This window comes from Oncorhynchus tshawytscha, linkage group LG14 (assembly GCF_018296145.1).
Source record: "Oncorhynchus tshawytscha isolate Ot180627B linkage group LG14, Otsh_v2.0, whole genome shotgun sequence".
NCBI classification, from domain to species: Eukaryota; Metazoa; Chordata; class Actinopteri; order Salmoniformes; family Salmonidae; genus Oncorhynchus; species Oncorhynchus tshawytscha.
This window is the reverse complement of record NC_056442.1, coordinates 43,557,597-43,578,893: the sequence shown is the minus strand read 5'-3', so window position 1 is coordinate 43,578,893 and position 21,297 is coordinate 43,557,597. Positions and strand designations below refer to the sequence as shown.

General features: G+C 43.8%; 1 protein-coding gene across 1 annotated transcript in view; it reads right to left on the bottom strand.

Annotated features, from left to right (window-relative positions):
* epha4l (eph receptor A4, like) overlaps positions 1-9,301 on the bottom strand; it is a 106,518-nt gene extending 97,217 nt beyond the window's left edge. The window contains exons 1-3 of the mRNA XM_042297578.1: positions 9,041-9,301; positions 7,637-7,704; positions 3,696-4,359 (exon numbers count right to left, since the gene is read on the bottom strand). Of these exons, the coding sequence (XP_042153512.1) occupies positions 3,696-4,359; positions 7,637-7,704; positions 9,041-9,137 (829 nt within the window). The 5' untranslated portion in view covers positions 9,138-9,301. The remainder of the gene's footprint in view (positions 1-3,695; positions 4,360-7,636; positions 7,705-9,040) is intronic.
* Between the last annotated feature and the right edge of the window lie 11,996 nt (positions 9,302-21,297).

The following is a 21,297-nucleotide window of genomic DNA, read 5'->3' as shown; positions in this document are numbered from 1 at the left end:
TCCCCTGGCCTAACAAGCACATCCCAATAGCAGGCCTGTTCCCCTGACCTAACTAACACATCCCAATAGCAGGCCTGTACCCCTGACCTAACTAACACATCCCAATAGCAGGCCTGTACCCCTGACCTAACTACCACATCCCAATAGCAGGCCTGTACCCCTGACCTAACTACCACATCCCAATAGCAGGCCTGTTACCCTGGCCTAACTACCAAATCCCAATAGCAGGCCTGTTACCCTGGCCTAACTACCACATCCCAATTGCAGACCTGTTTTTCCTAGACTAACTACCACATCCCAATAGCAGGTCTGTACCCCTGGCCTAACTGACACATCCCAAAAGGAGGCATGTTCCCCTGGCCTAACTAACACATCCCAATAGCAGACCTGTCACCCCTGGCCTAACTAACACATCCCAATTGCAGACCTGTTTTTCCTAGACTAACTACCATATCCCAATAGCAGGTCTGTACCCCTGGCCTAACTGACACATCTCTAAAGCAGGCATGTTCCCCTGGCCTAACTAACACATCCCAATAGCAGACCTGTTCCCCTGGCCTAACTAACACATCCCAATAGCAGACCTGTTTCCCTGGCCTAACTAACACATCCCAATTGCATGCATGTACCCTGACCTAACTACCACATCCCAGAGCAGGCCTGTCCCCCTGACCTAACGACCACATCCCAATAGCAGGCCTGTTTCCCTGGCCTAACTAACACATCCCTATAGCAGGCATGTACCCTGGCCTAACTACCACATCCCAATAGCAGGCCTGTTACCCTGGCCTAACACATCCCAATAGCAGGCCTGTTACCCTGGCCTAACTACCACATCCCAATAGCAGGCCTGTTACGCTGGCCTAACTACCACATCCCAATAGCAGGCCTGTTACCTTGGCCTAACACATCCCAATAGCAGGCCTGTTACCCTGGCCTAACTACCAAATCCCAATAGCAGGCCTGTTACCCTGGCCTAACTACCACATCCCAATTGCAGACCTGTTTTTCCTAGACTAACTACCACATCCCAATAGCAGGTCTGTACCCCTGGCCTAACTGACACATCCGAAAAGCAGGCATGTTCCCCTGGCCTAACTAACACATCCCAATAGCAGACCTGTTCCCCTGGCATAACTAACACATCCCAATAGCATGCATGTACCCTGACCTAACTAACACATCCCAGAGCAGGCCTGTTCCCCTGGCCTAACTACCACATCCCAATAGCAGGCCTGTTACCCTAGCCTAACACATCCCAATAGCAGGCCTGTTACCCTGGCCTAACTACCACATCCCAATAGCAGGCCTGTTTCCCTGACCTAACTACCACATCCCAATATCAGGCCTGTTTCCCTGACCTAACAACCACATCCCAATAGCAGGCCTGTCCCCTGGCATAACTAACACATCCCAATAGCAGGCCTGTTCCCCTGACCTAAATAACACATTCAAATAGCAGGCCTGTTCCCCTGGCCTAACTACCACATTCAAATAGCAGGCCTGTCCCCCTGACCTAACTAACACATTCAAATAGCAGGCATGTACCCCTGACCTAACTAACACATCCTTATAGCAGGCCTGTTCCCCTGACCTAACTAACACATTCCAATAGCAGGCCTGTTCCCCTGACCTAACTACCACATCCCTATAGCAGGCCTGTTCCCCTGACCTAACTAACACATCCTTATAGCAGGCCTGTTACCCTGACCTAACTAACCCATTCCAATAGCAGGCCTGTTCCCCTGGCTTAACTACCACATCCCAATAGCAGGCCTGTTCCCCTGGCCTAACTACCACATCCCAATAGCAGGCATGTACCCTGGCCTAACTACCACATCCCAATAGCAGGTCTGTACCCCTGGCCTAACTGACACATCCCAAAAGCAGGCATGTACACTCGCCTAACTACCACATCCAAATAGCATGCCTGTTCCCCTGACCTAACTACCACATCCCTATAGCAGGCCTGTTCCCCTGACCTAACTACCACATCCCTATAGCAGGCCTGTTACCCTGGCCTACCATATCCCAATAGCAGGCCTATTCCCCTGACCTAACTACCACATCCCTATAGCAGGCTAGTTCCCCTGACCTAACTAACACATTCCAATAGCAGGCCTGTACCCCTGACTTAACTACCACATCCCAATAGCAGGCCTGTTACCCTGGCCTAACTACCACATCCCAATAGCAGGCCTGTTACCCTGGCCTAACACATCCCAATAGCATGCATGTATCCTGACCTAACTAACACATCCCAGAGCAGGCCTGTTCCCCTGGCCTAACTACCACATCCCTATAGCAGGCCTGTTACCCTGGCCTACCATATCCCAATAGCAGGCCTATTCCCCTGACCTAACTACCACATCCCTATAGCAGGCTAGTTCCCCTGACCTAACTAACACATTCCAATAGCAGGCCTGTACCCCTGACTTAACTACCACATCCCAATAGCAGGCCTGTTACCCTGGCCTAACTACCACATCCCAATAGCAGGCCTGTTACCCTGGCCTAACACATCCCAATAGCATGCATGTATCCTGACCTAACTAACACATCCCAGAGCAGGCCTGTTCCCCTGGCCTAACTACCACATAAATATAGCAGGCCTGTTCCCGCAGCCTAACTAACACATCCCAATAGCAGGCCTGTTACCCTGGCCTAATTACCACATCCCTATAGCAGGCTAGTTCCCCTGGCTTAACTACCACATCCCAATAGCAGGCCTGTTCCCCTGGCCTAACTACCACATCCCAATAGCAGGCCTGTCCGCCTGGCTTAACTACCACATCCCAATAGTAGGCCTGTACCCCTGGCCTAATTACCACATCCCAATAGCAGGCCTGTCATCCTGGCTTAACTACCACATCCCAATAGCAGGCCTGTACCCCTGACCCAACTACCACATCCCAATAGCAGACCTGTCCCCTGGCCTAACTAACACATCCCAATAGCAGACCTGTTCCCCTGACCTAACTAACACATCCCAGAGCAGGCCTGTTCCCCTGGCCTAACTAACACATCCCAATAGCAGACCTGTTCCCCTGACCTAACTAACACATCCCAGAGCAGGCCTGTTCCCCTGGCCTAACTACCACATCCATATAGCAGGCCTGTTTCCCTGGCCTAACTAACACATCCCAATAGCAGGCCTGTACCCCTGACCTAACTACCACATCCCAATAGCAGGCCTGCTCCCCTGACCTAACTACCACATCCCAATAGCAGGCCTGCTCCCCTGACCTAACTACCACATCCCAATAATAGGCCTGTACCCTGGCCTAACTAACACATCCCAATAGCAGGCATGTACCCCTGACCTAACTACCACATCCCAATGGACTGGATAATTACGCCATTTACAATCATCACCTCTTCTATTAACCAGCCTGATATCATGTAGGAGAGACGCAGGGAGGGGAAGAGAGAGAGAGGGAGAGAGAGTGAGAGAGCGAGAGAGAGAGAGAGAGAGACAAAGAGAGTGGGATACATGGAGGGAGTGAAACAAAGAGACAGACAGAGAGGAGGGAGATATGATAAAGAAGCAGACTACTGTATGGAGATAGAGATGGAAGGTGAATGAAGAGAGAACGATAGAGAAGAATATAAATAACCACACAGAACAGCTGCTGCCCGTGACTAGAGGAATATATATATCAGAGGCAGACAGAAGCTTTCTCTCCTTAACTTACCCTGACATTCAAGGTTTCTCTCCTCAAATCCCGGGTTACACAGGCAGTTCCCGATGGGCACCAGCCACTCTCCGTCCGCCCCGCAGTACATTTTGGGAACATCACGCTCCTCTGAATCATTTACGCAGGATCCTCGGACTTCTACCAGTGATGAGGTGTCAGCCCCGGTGGTGGTGTCAGGGAACTGGGCCAGGTTCCTCACAGCCAGGGGACACTTCTTATAGAACACCCTGACAGACACCAGGGCGATGCAGGCTCCCACGTCCTGGAAGGCCAGGTAGAAACCCTTCCGGGTCAAGGCTCCCACGTCCCTGACCTCCGTATTCAACTTCATGATGCGGTCTCCGATGTCCACCTGGGTGAAGCTCTCGTCGGCCGCCACCGTGTCGATCTTGCCAAACTGGTTCTCTCGGATGTAGCGCTCCTTGTCGTTGTTGGACTCGTAGTAGTAGAGGTTGAAGGTCTCCTTGCAGGTTCCCATGACACCAGGGAGGCTGTTACAGTCGCGCAGGGTGAACTTGATCTCGATGTAGACACGCTGGGCGCCAACCCGGGGGATCCAGTCCGTTCTAAGCCAGTTGTTCTGGTTGGGTTCCATGACGTTACACACCTGGTACGTCCTGATGGGAATGTTCTTCTCATCCATGATGCTCACCTCCTCCCACTGAGGACACAAACAGAGGAAATGTTAGGAAAACATCTGACAAACATTATGACAAATCTGTCAAATGGTAGGCCACATATAAACATTAACTTGCAGACATACATTGAGAAAGACCATAGCAGAACGGGGACGTAATGTCTGCATCTCAGTAGGTCAAGTATTTAAAACCAAACGTAATAACAAATGCATGACAATGCCTAAAATAAATAGCAAGGCCTGTTATAATGAAACTACTACCGGTACAATCAGAAATAAGTACACATAGGCCTACTGTACTGTATTCAAGCCTGACTAGTACGTTTTATCTCCACATAAAAGGAAACCAACCAAATCCTTGGGGAACATGTACCATTAAAATTATTATTTGAATGTCAAATAATGATGACCTCAATGTAAATCCCCATAACTCCATGATTCATTTAAAGGTCACCAAATGGAGAGAAATACAGAGTGAGGGTGAAGAGATATTGAAAGAATCTTGTGTATGAGCTAATGGATAGGCCTTAAGTCTGTAGGGGCTTATAGTGATCTGAACAAAAACCCAATGGAAAATGGGTGTCTGTGTTCCTTCTGTAGGCTGCCAACTTATTTTGGAGAGGGAGAGGGTTTGGACAGCACACATGTGGACCGGGTGTTTTTAGAATGAACTCATGAGGTGCATGGATTACGTTATCGATGACTGGCTGGCTTATTATTATAGGAACAATGTTTGTTTTACTTACGATAAAGTCCCAGCTACTAAAGAGCATGGGGTATATGGTGTTTTGAAAGGCGTTGGGGGCATTATGGTGTGTGCTTTTAAAGGGCCAACGCAGCCATTTTTATCTCAATATATTTATTTATTTATTTTATTTCACATTTATTTAAGCAGGTAGGCAAGTTGAGAACAAGTTCTCATTTACAATTGCGACCTGGCCAAGATAAAGCAAAGCAGTTCGACACATACAACGACACAGAGTTACACATGGAGTAAAACAAACATACAGTCAATAATACAGTAGAAAAATAAGTCTATATACAATGTGAGCAAATGAGGTGAGATAAGGGAGGTAAAGGCAAAAAAAGGCCATGGTGGCAAAGTAAATACAATATAGCAGGTAAAACACTGGAATGGTAGCTTTGCAGTGGAAGAATGTGCAAAGTAGAAAATAAAAATAATGGGGTGCAAAGGAGCAAAATAAATAAAATAAATACAGTAGGGAGAGAGATAGTTGTTTGGGCTAAATTATAGGTGGGCTATGTACAGGTGCAGTAATCTGTGAGCTGCTCTGACAGTTGGTGCTTAAAGCTAGTGAGGGAGATAAGTGTTTCCAGTTTAAGAGATTTTTGTAGTTTGTTCAAGTCATTGGCAGCAGAGAACTGGAAGGAGAGGCGGCCAAAGAAAGAATTCGTTTTGGGGGTGACCAGAGAGATATACCTGCTGGAGCGTGTGCTACAGGTGAGAGATGCTATGGTGACCAGCGAGCTGAGATAAGGGGGGACTTTACCTAGCAGGGTCTTGTAGATGACATGGATATATAATCATTTCGGGGTAACAATTAAGTACCTTACTGTGATTGTTTTAAATAAAAATGGACAAAAAGAAACAAAAAATTGCTTGTTTGCAAAGAGACATTTCTCAAGCAAGAATTCTGCTAGGACTGTCTGGGATTGGTCTGAGTGGGGAGGGGAAACTGAAAACTAGCTGTTATTGGCAGAGAGGTTTGGAACTCCCTTTCTTATTGTTCTATTAACTAATTTACCACCTGGTGATGTCAACAGGCAGGCTAAAACTCCATTCCACCAAAACAGGCTGACATTTTCAGGTGGTCTTTTCAAATAACTCTTACACTAAAAGGGCATGATCATCATTTTCGAAATATAACAGTATTATTTGACATCTTAGACTGGAAATAGGTTAAAAAAAAAAATATATATATATATATAATAATAAAAACACAGGGAAATCTCATTTTTGACTGCACCGGGCATTTAACATTTCACAATGAGCTTTTAAAAAGTTGTCAAATTGACTGCATTTAAAAACAAGAGCAGACAAGCCAGCCTTCTGCTTGTATCTGGTTAGGACTATATTCTATTTAGAGAAACGAGTCCAAACAGAGCTATTACTAGGGGGAAGGATGTATGCTGTGCTGAATTTGATTCAAGGCGTTGTCATAACTAATCTCGTTTAAAGCCCTATTCATTTGAGTAGGGGAGATAACGCTAAACACGGCTGAGGTTCCGATTTGAGAAAGTGTCCATCACCCCGCTGCTTTATTCAACAGCTTTCCTCTTTCTGCTTGGCCCTTTATTGTGGAAATCAACCGGCTAGGCAGATAAGGCCGCACCTTTCCCCGATAGCGGAGGAGAGGGAGAATGAGGGTAATTGGTCGTAATGAGAGCGTGAATGCAGGCCTGTCGGCGCTGCCAGCACCCTGTCAATCCATCCGCCACGGAGGAACCCGCTGAAGAAGGAACGGAGAGCACCCAACAGCAGCACACACGAGCCACATTCATTGAACAGCAACTCAACCCAATGGTGAATAAAACAAGAGTTGGAGAGAAGGCTGACACAAACCGGCAACGTTTATTTTGTGGGTCTATAGCATACCATAAACTGTATCATTAAAATTTAATTGATATGCCAGAAGATGCCTGAATAGAAAGAAGAACGTAATGGATAGCATATGTTGCTCTACTTTGGGCCACCTTGTTGGTTTAGTCTATAAATACAACAACACATATAAGATGGTTCCATGTAATTATTCAAACGCCAGTGCTGTTGCTGCTTCGGCTCAGGGAACAACGGGCAGGGGAGTGTGTGCCAGACCAGCCCCAGCCGCGCGCACCGAAGGGCCCAACGCGGACATTCCCGAAACAGTCGCACTCTGTACCTTATCAGCGCAAATATATATATCCCAATTAGACCGCGGGATCATGCATTTAGTCCGATCACATTCCCTATTGCTTTATGGCCCAATCCTATCCTACTGTGAGGACTGAAACCCGCTGCCACTTCCCTTCATTCATCCATTCCAGAGGGCCCTTTCTGTGCTGCCAAGTTCCTCTTCCCCCGCGCCTCAATGGGGGAAAAGGATATAACGTTTCTCCACAAAGACCGATTCAATCAGCCGTCTATTCAGGAAACCTGACGCCCGCTGCAGTATCGGACTCGAATCTAACCATTACCGCGAGTAGAGGGAGAGAAGGACGGAGGGGGCCGGTGGGCTATAGAGGACATCGTCTCTCCATTTTGACTCAACGGGGGACTCGCGTCTTAACAAGGGGCACTTACCCCTCCTTCTGTTGGGTTGGCGACCCAGCCCAACTCCCCCGCTACGGATCTGGAGTCCAGTAACGTCACTGAAAAACATAGAAAGAGAAGTGAGCAGTTATAGACCGTTCATAACACAGAATATGTGTAACCTTGTCTACAGTGATAATATACAGTCTGGAACAGCCACCGTGTTGTTGCCATAGTTGGATAGTTATTAAGCAGTTTGCCGAGGAAAACAACTATGTGCAATCTGCTCAAAGAAAACCTGTCAGAAGTAAGCTAATGATCAATATGTAATGACGTATCTATAGGCCCATTCCACACACACCTACATCCATAAACGATGTAATATGTTTGCATTACTCAAATGCATAATTGGATAGATTTTTACAGGGGAATATGTGATGATTAAAAACATAAAGGGATCCTATTTTACAGGGATTTTATATTTTGTATAAAGAACCATGGGTATTGACATTGTAACCCAGTGAACCCAATACATGTTGCAGACTCCGTGCGTCTGTTTTATTAACTCGGGTCCTGAGGTTCTACGATGAGGAGCACGGACGTCTAAATCAACTTGCTTCAGTGAGAAATCAAAAAGAATCCCTAATGAAATTTCAATAGTCCCTTATATTTCTTACGGAAATCCTCTCACTGCGCAGTGAAGAAAATCACAAATGTAAGCGCTTAAATATGCAGCGAGTTAACATTTTTTTTAAGTGGATTTAATTTAAGATGTCCTTTATCTGAAATGACTTGGGTAATTATTTTAGTATTGCTTTGAAGTTAATGCGTTTTGACATTTGAACATGCGCAAACACCACTTGTTAATTGAATGAGGATCATTTTACAGAACTGCGACTGCAATACAAGGTTATGAACTAAAATGACATGGCTCATTTTGTAAGGGTGGCTTTTGCACAAAACCAGACACATACATGCCCTCCAAAGCAATACTGATTTGTGTATAACATCGTGTCTTTGTAGCCTATATGGCTCAAGAAAAAACTAATTTAGCTGAAGAAGTTGGCTATCGCCTAATTAACAGAGACTGCAGTAAGATGTAACAGCACTCCACTCAGACCCTGCTAGAGCCCCATATAGACTTCATACGCTGCGGCTTTCTGCAAAGCGCTTCCAGCAACTTGGGTAAAGAGATAACCTAGTAGTCTATGACACAAAACGTTCGATGGGTTTGACGCATATGGAAAGCCTAATCCAATGTCAGAGATTAATGGCACATGATGTTGAGCAAATGAATAGTGTTGGCCAATTCGTTGAGTGCTACTGGTCCTTGCACGAGTCCAGAATAGCTACGGGACACCGGGATTGTGGTCCGTCTCACACATGAAGTGGACTGAGTATAAACTAGCGGAGAAAAAGTCCAAAACGGGGCTCCGCTGTAATTCCAGGTCTTACCTTCGTTTGGGGGGTAAATCCGTGCCGAAGAAACACATGTAGAAATTCCAAGCAGCACAGAGGTCGCCGTAAACAAAATCCCAGCCATGAGTGCCATTTGTCGTTTTTTCTGGTCGTTCGTTCCGCTCCTCACAGGTCTTGCTCTCTCTCTCTCCCTGTGGAATATGTGTTTGAAGCAGGGATAGCGCGAAGCTCCGAAAACAGCCGGGAGGTGAGTCTGCGCGCTCTGACGCGGCAGTCAATCCAAATAAGAAACTCAGTGGTCGGGAAAACAGGGGCAAATAATCATTAACTGTCCCCCTACCCCTCAGCCATGAATGGACACTGGTAGGGCCAAAATGGGACTGTGTAAAGGGCCAGGAGTTACTGTAATATTTAGTGAATTTCTGTCATGCGGACACCGCTATTTTTATTGTTAAAGAGAAGAAATAAACTTCCAAGATAATGTATTTACGTTGTTATTAATAATGAAGATGAAATTCGCCAAAACGTTTAATACATTTTGATTTTTGTTTAATTTTTCAACATTCTCCATATTAGGTCTAGGCTATAACATCAGTGTCTCAAAAGTGCTTTGCTCATAGAATCATAGAAAATCTTAATTATTTCTTAGGACTCGTCATTGTCATGTATAGGCAGATATTTGTCATTTTTCTCAAAAAGTGAATTATGAATGTCGTCTCCAGTGATGCGCATCGCTGTCCAAGGTGAAACGCTTAAGACCAAGGTCGCCACCTAGCGGATACAATCACAGATAGTCAGTATCTATTAGATTATGGAACAAGTAAGAGCATGACCCGATAACATAACACGAAATTCCACTTTGGGAAATTGTGCAAAACAATTGTGTTATGAATGATGGGCACAAATCCCGTGTTATTGGATTATCGTCGTTACTCTAACAGCATTGTATCTAGGTTGTATAGGAATTAGGTCTGATACATCTGGGGTTCCATCCGAGAGTTGTGATATTAGAATGTTTGTTAACAGTTATCACCTACAGGTCTGCAGAGTATGAAATGTATAGAAATCAATCAATGAGTAGCCTACTGTTTTCCTTTGGGGTTTTTTCTCAAACAATGATGGTATTATTCGGTTTGGGAAAATCCCAAGTGTCCACCCTTTTGGTTCAGCCTGTCTGTCTGTCTTTTTTTTCACCCTCTCCCTCACGTCCTCCTACGCGGGCTGGATATTTCTCCCTGCTCCCGCGGGATGAGTCAAGATTTGCTACCTCCAGGCAGGCTTTAGTTAGCCGCACAGGGCCATCTTCGTCGAGGAGTTGGATAGTTCTCGCATCACCTCACAGTCACTAATACATACAGAAAAAGGGCCAGCAAGCTACCCTTAGTTCTTCCTCATCGTGGTTCTTCCATTTAACGTGGCCCTACAGAGGTTTTGTATTTTTTCAGCCAGTAGTTTTGAAAGTAGTGCTCAGTACCCAAAATGGCTGAGGTAGGACCAAGTCGCTATCATTCGAGTCACAAGCAAATCTCAAGTCACAAGGTCTGAGTCTCAAGTTGAGTCCAAAGCAGAACGGGTCAAGACTCGAGTCAAGTCCAAGACGTGCATTCTAAGAGCAAGTGATGTCGAGTGTAGCCACAAGTTTTCAAGCCAAGTCTCAAGTCAAGAAAAACAAATATCTATAAATGAAAATACTTTTTCAACTACAAATCTTTGTATATTTATCGAGGCTACAGGAAAGTCATTTTCATTATTTTGTCTACAACATGTTTTTATTACCCTATGTAATTGTAAAATATGGACATTGTAGTATAAAGGCATGACATCAGCAGAAGGCAAGGCCGGTTGACATGCTCAGAATGTAGACTTATTTACAGGTCTTGGTGATCCAGTGGTGGAAGCGCCATATCATACAAAACATACAAGTAGATTTACCAAATATACACAGGCAACAGCCCAAAAGAAATAGCCTCTGTATCAGACTTAACCTGTCCTATCTGAACGGACACAGGTAGAGGGCAAGACTGTACAGCCTCGCCTTGAGAAAACAAATGGAATCTGTCTAACAGGAGCTCCAACAGGCAGGCCTACATAATAAGCACATGGCCCCCAAGACCATACAATTACCCATTTGGAATGTACAACCACAATGTAAAAGGCTATTCCAACATCCATTGTTACATTGGGTACATTTGTCTTTATCAGACGTAATGATTATTAATGATATTCCAACACCATGCATACATGGTACAATCATTACCTCTCTTTCAACGTTCTGACTCCAAAGCGTGGAGCGAAGGCCACTTAGCCTATTTCTATGCGCAATAAGAAACGCGCGCTTCTTTTACTCACAACAAAAAATGACAGAGACACACGGAACTTCGACCTAACCCGGGAAATATGAACAAAGGAAACTATACATTGAATTGAATAAACATAACTTCTACCTCACGAGTCTTGCGAATGTTCATGTGCACTATAAACATCGCGCCCACTCAAAGCAGGATAAGCAATGGTTGGCTATAAAATGAAACTGTATCGTAGGCCTATCAAACATGAAACAGAAATGTCTACGTGTTCCAATAAACAGTAAGGTAATGTAATGACGAAACACTCGCAATTATTGTAGTATTAGATGGAGTATAGATTTACCACGTGGGGTATATGCATGCATAACAAAATATTCCAACAAGATATAAAAAGCCCTCTCTACCGGCGGGTTTGGAAAGCAACGCCTATGGTGCGTCTTCGCCACAGTGATATTTGATTTGAACAAATTATAAAAGCAAGCTTCATAAGTAAATTATCAATATCAAGCAATTGTTACATACCAAAGTACTAGACCTATCCTAGTAATTGTTGCCTCATTGCTGGTGAGTTTACAAGGTAAACAGTTAATATTGTTGATCACCAGAAATGTTTGCGGGTTGCTTATTTATTTATTATGGCAATCCTCTCTTCCTACAATTTGATGTTCGCGCTGCACGCGATCCTATAGCTGCACAGCAAATCAGCAATCTGTTCATTGTGCACCCGACCTGTGTTGATTGACAGTTCAGTGGTCCAATCAGATTGCCGAGTGTGCGTTTCACTAGCCAATCTGTTGCGATGCTGCGGGTACTGTCTCTGGGAGCGTGTAGATTAGTCCACATAGACTGCCACAAAATGAGTGACAAAACATTACAAAACCTGGCCAGATCATTTCAAGTCATCAGTCTCAAGTCAATGTCAAGTCCCGAGTCTTTAGGCTCCAAGTCCAAGTCAAGTCTCAAGTTATTTTATTTTCTATCAAGTCAAGTCTCAAGTCATCAAATGTGTGACTGGAGTCGGACTGGGGTCCAAGACATGTCCACAATTCTGCAAAATGGGTCACCGACAATGTTGCACAATTGTGAACTATATCATCCCTTTTGTATGATGTGTTACGTCCTTCAAAAAAAGTGCAATTCGAAAGATATGTTATGTATTTGTAAGTGCTCAAGATCCCGCTTGGATGTGTAAACTGTAGGCTACACTTCTGCCTATGCACATTTAGCTTGGGGATGAGGTTCGTAGGTAGTCTGGCTAACACCTAACTCTCAAAGTCCTTCTGACTTCAGAGTCTGGAATGGTCCTTTGATGTTGTCGGCACAGGGCTGTGCTTTTACATGTTGGCTCTCTGTCTCTTTCTCACTCAAACACCCACATGCATAGCCACACACAGTCCCCGAGTGCCCCCCTCCCCTTCCATTACAACGGTTGGATTTTCAAATCCAAACAATGAGAGGTCTCAACCCGGAGTTTTTTTTTTTTGAGCGAACCAATCAAACCCGTTGCACAATTTCTGAGCGAATAGTGCATTAACAAACCGCCTCCTTTCCAGACCAGTGTGGTCACAGCTCTCCTTAGGAGAGTCACATAGGTCACATCAGCCAGTCTAGTTAGTAGGCCCTATCTGGGCCTAAACCACACTCTCCATTTACAGTATGAGTCAAAAGGCTGGCCACACCTACTCATTACAGGGATTTTCTTAATTTGTATTATTATTTTCTACATTGTAGAATAATAGTGAAGACATCAAAACTATGAAATAAAACATATGGAATCATGTAGTAACCAAAAAAAGTGTTAAGCAAATCATAATATATTTAATATTTTAGTTCCTTCAAAGTAGCCACTCTTTCCCTTGATGAAAGCTTTGCGCACTCTGGTCTGGCACCATAGACTATGATTGAACTATAGGGCTATATAAGGTACATCATCACTTTCCTGTCCTCCCCGAGGCTATTAGGCCTATATCATCATTCATTTCACTTTCGGGGAAATCTTTAAGAACACAGCACAGACAGACCTATACCTGCTCATCAATCCCACTAGTTGTTCACTAAATGACTCATTTATGCAGTAGTCTGATTTGTTTTGATACAATATTTTCAGTTTTTGGAACTATAGGCTAATACCACCCCCAGAGTTCCATAAAGTTTGGAATGGCAGCTTCAGAAACGCTCATGTGGGTGATCTCATTCTCTATAAAGCAGTCTTTGTCCCTGTGTTTTGATGGGTCCAGTACCTTTTGTTTGTTTTTGCCATTACCAGGTAGTAAGGGCTGCTATTTAGGGCTACTCTTGGACTACTCAAGGAAATGGCATTAGATCGGGGGAAGGAAGGTGACTGTGTTGGATAGGGATGGGGTGGAGGGTGGGTGAATATTGGACTTATGGTGTGTGTGGGGGGGGGTGTCGGGGGTCTCCAGGGAGGCCATACTGTGTCTTTGTGGGGATATGGTTGCTCCGGTGAAAACATCCCGATCCACATGAACTCGGCATAGCATCTGGCGTTCCTCGAGATTGGTCACTTACTAAGTTCCAACATTGATTGTCCGACACCCGTCATGACCTGAATGGCGGTTTTCCATTTTCCCCTAACGACAAGCCACGCAACCATAAAACCTGGAGTCTTTTCACAAGCTCGACCAATGCTGGCGAAGTTCGTGGTTGCTGCCAACGAAGGGGCCTATTGACGAACGGGCGGGGCCACTGCTGAGATGAGGTGGGGGAGGGAGGGGGGAGTAGGTGGGGGCTTCTTGTCTTCGTTCATTTGTGTCACAGGTTTTTTGATTGATTACACTCTGATCATTTCCTTTATCCTCTCATCAAATTTTTCTAAAGTGGCAGCCCACCCTTCCTCCTCCTTCGTCCCTCCTCATCCCACTCTGTTTTCTCCAGATGGCACCTACTGCCCACACATCTGCATTGTGTGCCAATCAGACACACACACACACAAACAAATCTCAACTCACACACTCACAGCCGCTGCTGTGTGTGTTCCCTTTGTTTGTGTGTTGCAGTTTCCTTTAATTGTCAACTGAGCAACCCGCCCCTCCAAAATCCCCCTCTCCCTGGGCTAAAACAGATTTGGTCATAGTCTTAGCTGATTCCAGGCTAAGCCTACCTTACTGAAGCAGGACTGAAGCGCTGTGCCCTGTGGAGAGCTGACCCCCAAGGGTACCGCCTTCGGACCCCAGCCTCATGTGGTGTTCCCTGGGAAAGCTGTCAGTGAGATAGCCCCTGGAGGTCAGGTGTGTGAGATGTGGAGAAGAGGAGGGAAGAGGATGAGAAGATGAAAGAAGCAGAAGGGGAGAGAGCATAAACCACCAACCCAGCAGTGTGTCAGTAACCGAGACAGGATAAGATGCTCTCATCTCTGTAGCTCACGCAACATGTCTCACTCGCTGCAGGGATGGATTTAATCACATCTTCACAGTCACACAAGACATCAAATACCGGTTCTGTGGATTTCAGTCTGACAATGTCTGTTTAAACTGAAGCATGGAGACAGTTTGACTCTGAAACACCAATTCCACATTTACTATCCTTACTTGTTGCCTGTTGTTGTCCAGCAAACCACAAACTTGTGATCTCTTTGATGTATTTCTTCTGCAAAAAGAAGCTTACGATACCAAAAACATTGTATCCATACAATGGCTAACACTTAAAATTCTAAGCTGCTATTCAATGTGTCTCCAATTACTACCCACCCTCTCTCCACAACCAGTGCAGTGTGATCTGGCCTTTCCCCACCCCTGACACCCCCCTCTCCCCCCTGCCTAGTGGTCAGCAGTCAATTTGAGCCACCACAGGCCTTTGGTCACACCCTAACAGGACTGTGTGTACGTTCGCCAGACTCGTCCGTGAGGCGTTGAGGGGCCATTTTGTCAACTTAAATAGACTTCAAGTACTTACAGGCACCAGCAGCCTTACAATATATATATATTTTTGTCTTTGTCATTGTTTTTTGTATATATCACAGTAAGAACCCTCCATATGGAGAAGTGAAGTCTCCATCACTCTCTGTTGTGTAGGCTACACATCTGATGTGTCTCCATTTCAAATCCACCCGCATGGAAGATCTAACTAATCTGTCCCATTTTGTTGCAGAAGTAACACTTTGTGGTGTTAAGAGCGGGTTAATGACCCGGTAAATCTGGTGTCAGCGTGAGATAAAGTTCCTGTCAGGGACGTGTTTAAATGTCAGTACAGCACATTCACTCAGCGCTTAAAGTATCAACACACAACTACAAATCAGCCTTAACTTTGGGCAGATTTTCAAGCTTTATGTAAAAGATGACATGAAAAAGAGACATTTGGCAGTGGCAGCAGGGAATAACCACTCTGAGGGAAATGATTTAAGACGTCTGTAAGTCTTTTTATGGCCTGGTGTCAGACGCTGCACAGCTCTCTCCCTATCCCAGAGATCCACCTCTCTTCCTATCCCAGAGATCCACCTCTCTCCCTATCCCAGAGATCCACCTCTCTTCCTATCCCAGAGATCCACCTCTCTCCCTATCCCAGAGATCCAGCTCTCTTCCTATCCCAGAGATCCAGCTCTCTTCCTATCCCAGAGATCCAGCTCTCTTCCTATCCCAGAGATCCAGCTCTCTTCCTATCCCAGAGATCCAGCTCTCTTCCTATCCCAGAGATCCAGCTCTCTTCCTATCCCAGAGATCCATCTCTCTTCCTATCCCAGAGATCCAGCTCTCTCCCTATCCCAGAGATCCACCTCTCTTCTTATCCCAGAGATCCACCTCTCTTCCTATCCCAGAGATCCAGCTCTCTTCCTATCCGAGAGATCCAGCTCTCTCCCTATCCCAGAGATCCAGCTCTCCCTATCCCAGAGATCCAGCTCACTTCCTATCCCAGAGATCCAGCTCTCTTCCTATCCCAGAGATCCAGCTCTCTTCCTATCCCAGAGATCCAGCTCTCTTCCTATCCCAGAGATCCAGCTCTCTTCCTATCCCAGAGATCCAGCTCTCTTCCTATCCCAGAGATCCACCTCTCTTCCTATCCCAGAGATCCAGCTCTCTTCCTATCCGAGAGATCCAGCTCTCTCCCTATCCCAGAGATCCAGCTCACTTCCTATCCCAGAGATCCAGCTCTCTTCCTATCCCAGAGATCCAGCTCTCTTCCTATCCCAGAGATCCAGCTCTCTTCCTATCCCAGAGATCCAGCTCTCTTCCTATCCCAGAGATCCAGCTCTCTCCCTATCCCAGAGATCCAGCTCTCTTCCTATCCCAGAGATCCAGCTCTCTTCCTATCCCAGAGATCCAGCTCTCTTCCTATCCCAGAGATCCAGCTCTCTTCCTATCCCAGAGATCCATCTCTCTTCCTATCCCAGAGATCCAGCTCTCTTCCTATCCCAGAGATCCAGCTCTCTCCCAGGGAATCAGAAGAGGACAGAGGATCCAGGATTAGCGGGTCATTAGACTTTCCCAGATCATTTTCCTCTGGGAGCCTTGGAAATTGAGTTTTAACGGTGCTCACTCACAAGGAGAGCAGACATGGACAGAAAATGTGAACACCTCTTGCCATGACACGTATGACACAGCTGAGTGTGGTTGGCAGGACAGACAGAGTGATTTGGTAACAGAGTTAATGTCAACTCTGCTACCAATGGAACTGGATGAAGACTTTTCACTTGCTTGATAGTTGTAATCTGTCCCCTCTACTTGGATATAAGTAGAGAGGACGTGGTGAAGGTCATGTTGTGGAAACCTGGCTAATCAGATCAGAGATGATTTCTAGGAATGGTGGTGGTGGAAGCAAGCCTGCTGCCTGAAAGTATCTGAACCGTGACCATCTTTCTCGTCCTGGGGGTGTGCGTGGAACCAGAAGTAGGTTAGTCAGGTGGGAAGGTAAGATGGTGCTGCACATGGTAATGACCAGAGGTGATTTAAATTGACTAGGTGTTGCCATGGCGTCCCACAGCACCATGCCAGCAGTCAGGGCTTATTGAGTTACACAGAGGATGAGAGAGCTGTCTACAGCACCTTGGGAGGGCACACACACACACACACCATCTCTCCCTCTCTCAAACCAGCATGAAAAACACCTGCACAGACATCATCACAATAAACATATGCACACACACGGGCAAGCCAGTAAATAAACATATTCAAATCGACACCCACCCAAAAACACACAGAATCTCGTCAACTAGAATGCATACACACACCCATATTTACACCCTTGCACTATGGAAAAGAATGTGCAAACAGCAAACATGATTCCAGCTCCAAAACCAAACTCAAGAGTTCTGGTGGACAGATGCTGTCCCCACTGGACCTAAACACAATAGCCTTCCAGAAATGTGCTGCAAATGGAACAGAGGTTGGTTCAGGTCTAAGGAGACACTTTCTTGAAAATAACACTCACTCACTCATACACACACTTGCAAACATACTCTGTCTCACAAACAAACAAACACACACACACACATACATACAAACACACACACACAGGGAGACAAGGCCCAGGTAGCTCTTCAGTGCCAAAATAGCAATTACCCAGCATGCCGTGCAGTGAGATAGGAGCCACTCTGTTGACTGACTACCCTCAGGAACACCAGGCCATTAATACTTATGTAAATATCGCATGACAGTGTCTCCATCCAATTTAGAGTAGAATGACTGTGTGTGTGTGTGTGTGTGTGTGTGTGTGGGGGGGGTGTTTGGAGGAGGAGGAAGGGGCTAGTGGAAGTCATTTCATTCTACTGAAATGGGAAGGTAGCGAGAGATAGTCTGGTTAGATGGCAGTGCTTGCTCCTTGACAGAGAAAAAACAAGAAAGAAAGTCGCAATATTCAGGACAGAAAACCCCATTTATTTCATGGAACTCATGAAGAGGAAGCTTGCGCTTTTAGGAACTCGGAACTCGGTATGTTTTTAGTTTAGGATGAAAAACAAGTCATCAGCGTGTAGTTGGTAGCTTGCAACAAATAAGGTTGCCTCTATTATTACTCATATTATTAGTTAATTGTGGCAATAAATTAAGTTATGCAAGATTTGTAAAATATACACTACCATTCAAAAGTTACACTACTGTTCAAAAGTTACACTACTGTTCATAAGTTACACTACTGTTCAAAAGTTTGGAGTCACTTAGAAATGTCCTTGTTTTTGAAAGAAAAGCAAATTTTTTGTCCATTAAAATAACATCAAATTGATCAGAAATACAGTGTAGACATTGTTAAAGTTGTAAATGTGTGTTGTAGCTGGAAACGGCTGATTTTTTAAAGGAATATCTACAAAGGCGTACAGAGGCCCATTATCAGCAACCATCACTCCTGTGTTCCAGTGGCACATTGTGTTAGCTAATCCATGTTTATAATTTTAAAAAGCTAATTGATCATTAGAAAATCCTTTTGCAATTATGTTAGCACAGCTGAAAACTGTTTTTCTGATTAAACAAGCAATAAAACTGTCCTTCTTTAGACTAGTTGAGTATTTGGAGCATCTGCGTTTGTCGGTTCGATTACAGGCTCAAAATGGCCAGAAACAAAGAGGTTTCTTCTGAAACTCGTCAGTCTATTCTTGTTCTGAGAAATGAAGGCTATTCCATGTGAGAAATTGCCAAGAAACTGAAGATCTCGGACAACGCTGTGCACTACTCCCTTCACAGAACAGCACAACCTGGCTCAACATCAACAGTAAAGAGGCGACTCTAGGATGCTGGCCTTCTAGGCAGAGTTGCAAAAAAACAATCGATGTGAGGGCAATGGAAATGTTTTGTCAGTTAATCTCCTTCTATTCTGTGGGTGGCACTGTGTGCTCTTTATAAAGGATGGGACCCAATCAGTTATATGGACACTCAATCATTTTTGTACTTTTTAATAAGTAAGTTTATGAACATATATTATGATAAATATAATTGAAACTCTCATCATGGTAAATGGTGAAAAAAGTATAGTATAACAAGAAGGTCTGATTTAATTACTGAAACAGGACCAAAGTGGTAAATATAAAGATCCAGTCCATACTTTTTAAGGCCCCTCACTCTTCAGTGTTGTGAATTCTAGCAAAATGCATAGCGCATAGAATTAAAAAGGTATTGTTGGATATTATTCATCCTAATCAGACAGGTTTTTTACATTGGAGATAATATAAGACAAGAACTGGAAACAATAGAACAATATGATACATCTGGGAAACCAGGCCTGGTAATCATAGCTGACTTTGAAAAGGCTTTTGATAAAGTACGACTGGAATTTATATATAAATGCCTGGAATATTTCGATTTTGGAGAATCTCCTATAAAATGGGTTAAAGTTATGTATATTAACTCTAGGTGTAAAATAGTCATATATATATATATATGGGTTCAAATCAGATCCAACAATAATATAAAGGGGCTAGAAACCCAGGGCTTAATAACAAAGGTACACTGATGATTAATGTTTTCTTTTAATCCACAATAGAGAATCATCCACAGACTCATGGAAGATATAGATCATTTTTCTATCCTTTCTGGATTTCAACCAAATTATGATGTGTTCTGTATTATGCATTGGATCACTAAACAATATCACTTTTACATTGCCGCGTAGTTTACCAATAAACTAGTCTGACGGTGAAGTGGACATACTCGGTTTACATATCCTGAAGGAAAGAAATGATCTCACTAGAAGACATGTTCCTAGAAAGTTAGCAAAAATAGATAAGATCTTGCTATCATGGAACGGAAAATACCTGTAGTCATATCTATTTGCTTATGGCCTTGCCTACACCTAGCTACTTGTTTTTTTTTAAGATGTGAAAAAAAATATTCAATTTTATTTGGAACGGTAAACCAGACAAAATTAAACGGGCCTATTTATATAATGAATCTGAATTTGGAGGGCAGAAATAATTAAATATTAAAACATTAGACTGTCACTAAAGGCTTCAGTCTCACCCCATGTTCAAGAATGGCCTTTTACCCCTTATTTATCTTACAACCTCTGACTTTCGGTTATTTGAAAATGCAATCATCTCCAAAATATTGCTATTTTAAAATAATGTTTTTTTAAAACAATTTCAGTTTAATCCACCAGAAAAGACAGAACAAATATTGCAACAAATATTATGGTTAAACTCAAATATACTAATTGATAAAAAAATATATATATATTATATATATTTTTTGGGGGAAAATGTTTTAAGGACTGTATAATAATTTTGCACGCCCAATTTTTCAGTTTTTGATTTGTTAAAAAAGTTTGAAATATCCAATAAATGTCGTTCCACTTCATGATTGTGTCCCACTTGTTGTTGATTCTTCACAAAAAAATACAGTATTATATCTTTATGTTTGAAGCCTGAAATGTGGCAAAAGGTCGCAAAGTTGAAGGGGGCCGAATACTTTCGCAAGGCACTGTACATCTCAAGGATGATCAATAGAAACAGGATTCACCTGAGTTCAATTTCGGAGTCTCATAGCAAAGGGTCTGAATACTTATGTAAATATGTAAAATATACACATTTGCAAAAATGTGCTCAGCATGTGGGAACTCCTTCAAGATGGTTGGAAAAGCATTCCTCATGAAGCTGGTTGAGAGAATGCCAAGAGTGTGCTAAGCTGTCAAAAAGGCAAAGGTTGTCTACTTTGAAGAATCTCAAATATTACATTTATTTTGATTTGTTTAACACTTTTTTGGTTACTACATGATTCCATATATGTTATTTCATAGTTTTGATGCCTTCACTATTATTCTACAATGTATAAAATAGTAAAAATTAAGAAAAACCCTTGAATGAGTATGTGTGTCCAAGCTTTTGACTCGTACTGTATATATGTGTGTAAAAAAATGAAAAATAATAAAATAAAATAAGGTTGTCTCTTTGTAGCATGTATTAGCCGTATTTTATAAATCCTATTATTCTTCCATTCTCATTGATCGAACAAAAAAATATATGCACTGTAAGAGCAATATTACAGCACCTTATCCAATTACTGCTGAAGGCTCCCTTCTAGACCTTTCAGATACAATGAGACAGATATAGAG